The sequence below is a fragment of the Rhipicephalus sanguineus genome, chromosome 2 (genome assembly GCF_013339695.2).
Source record: "Rhipicephalus sanguineus isolate Rsan-2018 chromosome 2, BIME_Rsan_1.4, whole genome shotgun sequence".
NCBI lineage: Eukaryota > Metazoa > Arthropoda > Arachnida > Ixodida > Ixodidae > Rhipicephalus > Rhipicephalus sanguineus.
Genome location: NC_051177.1, coordinates 125,028,847 through 125,033,527, shown reverse-complemented (window position 1 = coordinate 125,033,527; position 4,681 = coordinate 125,028,847). Strand labels below are relative to the sequence as shown.

Genomic DNA, 4,681 nt, shown 5'->3' with positions numbered 1-4,681 from the left:
GTTATCTTGAGCGTTTGTGTTGCGTTGTTCAGATTGACGGACGGCAGCGAACATTATTCGTATGAAAAAACGTACTTTGGTCCCGTGAAATAACCGGACCTTTGTTCCATTACTATCGTGTAAGTAATCAATCGAAGAAAGTTCCGTGCTGTACAGTTATCTTTGTGTACTGTTACTGGAATAAAAACAAGCGTGTGCGTGTTAAAAGTCTCCATAGCGCTAAAGCGCTGCCATCCACGTAGCTTTCCTCAGTAAACCTATCAACTGTCCTACATTGCATGGAGAACTGAATAAGAAATGCGAATGAACATTTGAGCAAGCAGTGCACAAAGTGCTATTTCAACTCATCGTGCTTCTGAGGAATACGGGCTTTCTTTTTGTTGAGGGGCATCCAAATGAACAAGAAGTAAATAGTTAATTCAGTCGCGCTATACAGCAGTGTGTAGTAGGTGGAACACAAGCTGAACATGTACAAATAAAACAACAAGAAAACGTCATCCATTGCGAAAACGCCGACTGTTGCCGAACGCGAGCAACCCGTTCGTTGACAGAACGCGCTTCTCTCACAGGTCATAGTAACGTTCGGCGCGCTTCGTGCAATAATTCGCGAATGAAGAGCGCGCATATTACCACAAAGCTGCAGTCAACGCATTTTGTTTGCCAGAAATCGGGTCACATCGCTCACAACGAAGCGCTGTTGTGCACGTTTGTATACGCGCTGACAACCGCTTATCCACACTAGCGCGGAGACGGTGCTGCCACTTGTAGCCTGATCTCGCGGCGAATAGACTACAATTTGCTGTTGGAGTACAGTATATGTCGCACAGAAGCCTTGATATTCTTTGTATGCATCTATGCGTGTGGACTTACGTTTATGGTTCGTTTATGCCTCTATGTACACATTGCGTATCTGAAGATGTGATTCCATTGCTTATTTACCAGGATAATGATATTCAGTAATAAGCGATTAATAATTATTGTACCACGACAATTCCATATTTACTGCGACGTCTCTCATAAGCTGAGTTACTTTGGGGCGTAAAACCGCATAAACCAAGCAACCGTACTTTACTCTCGTACTAGTAAAGCTACCATGTTTGTATTATCACTGCCTAATCTCTTCATTACTTATCTCTTATCTTATCATTACTTATTTCTTCAAGCTTCCGTTGTCCCCTGAGCCTCTGCCTTGTTTGGATTCTCTGTACGTAGTAAATATAAGTAGCAAGTGCCATGGTGTTGAAGTTACTAACTTGGCAGTTACTACATGCAGTTCCTACGTCGGTAGTGAATGTTGTGACATGGCCGCTGTTTTGACAAGCCGCCGTCCTTGGACGAATACATAGGCCTTATACTACACGCTACGTTGCCAATGTGTAATGACTTATGAGGGGTTTTTCCGGATTCAGGCTTTTGACGCGACAGCGTTAAAGAGCTTGTTCCGCAGAAATTCCAGCGTCGGTGTCGGTGTCGGCACCGTCGTTTGTGAGCGAAAAATCAGCGTTCTCCGTAACCGAAAAACCAAGAAAGGTGCAAATAAAGTAAGTAATAAAAATCTCCGGTTCGAGTGAGAATCGAACCCAGGCCTTCTGCGTGGCAAGCAGGTGTTCTACTGCTTCGGAAAAACACTATATGAATGTCATGTAGTGGGAGGAGTCTCCCATACGCATGTAATATTGCGTGACACAAACGTAGAATCGCGCCAAGGCGTCAAAGCATGTGAATTGCGCAACGAGTGGCTGTTTTACAGAACCATTACAAAAGCCATTAAAAAACGCTCAGGCATCTTTAATCATCATCGTCAGCAGAACCATGAACAAAGTGAGCAGCAGCGTAGGTTCGCGTGTTGCCTACGGACGCGTAATAGGCCCTTCGCTGACTCGCAAAAGAAAGAATTATGGCGTAGTGGGAACCTCGCAAATGCACATGCAGTAGGCATTCTAGGATAGCTTGAAACGGCCAGTGTTACGCGCACAGACGTTCGTTACCTTGCGGCATGGTTGAAGCATGCACCGAGAACCGAAGCTAGGCTAGCAACTGAGAAGGCGATGCGCACGGGGCCCGATTACGTACGCTATCGCGTTCTGCTCTTGAAGGCAAAGCTGAAGCGTCCTCCAAGTTTTTTAACGCACCAGATAACTACAAGTTTAACCTTCATGTTGTTATCCCTAGGCCCACACTACTTTACCCGACTGCAGTCGCACGTAGAGACAACGACCACTCAGCATCGTTCGGCAAGAGGTTCGGCAAGTGGACACGGCAACCAAGTCGCGACGATGTCACCTAACGTACCCCTACTCGTGCAGGTTTTGACGGGATGCCTTTTTTCGTCGACCGGCTCATCGGCGTTTTGCACGGGCCAGTTTGATCTACGTCACACCTTTGATGCACCGTTCAAGCTCGGCACGGGCATCGTTGCTGGTGATATCTTCGATACGCCAGTGGCGCCGCGCCTGCAGCCCGAGCATCATCTTTACTGCACACACCTACGTGGCATGATGACGTCACCAGCTCAGCCCGCCAGCGCCACGCCAGCGGCTATAAAAGGGACGCCTATTGCTTCAAGCGGCAGTGGACACGGCAACCAAGTCGCGACGATGTCACCTAACGTACCCCTACTCGTGCAGGTTGGTGACTGGAAATATGGTTTCCGTAGTGACGATCCTTGCTTAATAGTGTTGCCGTGTCCACACACCATTCTAAACTGCATAAGTGACTGTTTTTCGCTAGCGGGTCTGTTGCTTTCACTGTCGGGAGATATCGAGCAAAACCCTGGGCCTATTACGGGTGCAATGTTTACGGAACTGCTAGAAACGCAAAAAACTATCTTGTCTAAAATTTCGCAAATGCAAGAGCAACAGGCCTCATCTGAGTCCGCTATGATTCAAGTTCAGAACAGATTATTAACAATTGAGAAAAAATTAGAGTGCATAGATAAAGTGGGTGGTAGGCTGCAAAAGCTTGAGAATGCAGTCGATGGGAGCCATACTGAACTGAGTGCTCTGTGCAGTAGGGTTGACGACCTAGAAAACCGCTCGAGACGAAACAACCTTATTATTAGAGGCGTAAAAGAAGAAGGCCCCGAGAATGATGTTGACTTGCTGAAAAAAATAAATGACGATATATTTGGCTCCATTCTTAACCAGAAACTGAATTCTATAGAAAGAATACATAGACTGGGAAAGAAATTTCCTGGCAAAGACCGCCCTGTAATCCTTAGAGTGGCAGACTACCGAGACAAAGTAAAGATATTGAAAAATTGTTTCAAGCTAAAAGGCACTCATATTAACATTAGTGAGGACTACTCAAAACGTGTTACTGAGATACGCAGAAACTTGTGGGTCTCAAGTCTAGAAGAAAGAAAGAAAGGAGCGAAAGTTAGACTGGTTTATGACAAAGTTCTCATCAACAATGTTTTGTACACCTGGAGTGATGATGCTAAGGAAAAGGTCAAGTGTAAAGCATCTGCTAAACCCAACCACCAATGACCTGAAAGACAAAAACAGGTTGACTTTAAAATCATCAACTTAAATGCTCGCAGTTTACTGAACAAAAGTCACTTAATTGAAAGTGTAACCTTGGAACATGATCCTGACATATTGGCAATCACCGAGACATGGTTGCACAGTGATGTATATGATGTGGAAGTTACACCGCCAGGTTACGTCTTAATAAGGAAGGACCGAGGCGGGAGAGGAGGCGGGGTGGCACTTATGATTAAAAGAGACATAAAGTATCAAACTCTGCCAGATGCTGGTGATATTGAAGCCGTATGGGTAAAGATTCGATTAAATGATCACCCTGTGTACATTGGAGTTATGTACAGACCCCCCTGTTCTCCTGCTACGACTCTGACCGACTTAAGATGTTTTATGGATTCTAATATGCACCAAGATGACAAAATAATTTTGCTTGGCGATTTCAACTTACCAGGCATTCAATGGGATTCGCATGATATTATAGGAACCGAAGTAGCTCATTGTGAACATCTTTTGGACATTGCCTTTTGTTTTAATCTATGCCAAATTGTGTCTAGCTACACACGTGTTTTTAAGGATGTATCCTCTATTCTCGACCTTGTTTTTGTCTCTTCGCTCCTGGAGGAAAATGTTAGAACATGTGATGTAATCGAGGGCATATCAGATCATCAGATGGTTATGTTTTCCTTAGATATGGCGTCCACCAGGTTGCATAAGGATTACAAAAATACAGTTCTGAACTTCGCGGCTGCTGATGATTTCACTGTTTTAGAAAAACTTGAAAACTCTTTCGATACTTTTGTTCTCCTGCAAAATTCAAATGCAAATACAGATAGACTATGGGATTATTTCTCACAGGTAGTCACTGAATGCATTCAATTGTATATTCCTACACGTCAAAAAAAGATAGCAAAGAAAAATCCTTGGATAACGCGTGACGTGATCCATGCTAAAAGACAACTGAAACGAAAACGGAAAGCTCACTCTAAGAATCCTTGCCCTGAAGGGAAGAAAACAATTCACACTATGAGCCAGAAATTGAGACGTCTAGTTAAAAATTCCAAAGATAATTTTTGTAATGTTAAACTAAAAAAGTTCTTGCACGAAGCACCCGAAAGGTTCTGGAGATACGTGAATCCAAACACAAAAACCCATCTTGATGCAGATAAAGAAAGCTCACAAGCACGTGCTGAAAGTTTTAA

General features: G+C 44.1%; 1 protein-coding gene across 1 annotated transcript; it reads left to right on the top strand.

Annotated features, from left to right (window-relative positions):
- The first annotated feature begins 2,264 nt into the window (after positions 1-2,264).
- On the top strand, positions 2,265-3,501 carry LOC119381273 (uncharacterized). The gene has a single exon (XM_037649191.2). The coding sequence runs from the start codon at positions 2,277-2,279 to the stop codon at positions 3,486-3,488; it is 1,212 nt and encodes a 403-aa protein (XP_037505119.1). The 5' UTR covers positions 2,265-2,276; the 3' UTR covers positions 3,489-3,501.
- The last annotated feature ends 1,180 nt before the right edge of the window (positions 3,502-4,681 follow it).

Excerpts from the sequence above, each read along its gene's own strand:
- LOC119381273 (XM_037649191.2), top strand. The coding sequence starts at position 2,277 with ATGTCACCTAACGTACCCCTACTCGTGCAGGTTTTGACGGGATGCCTT.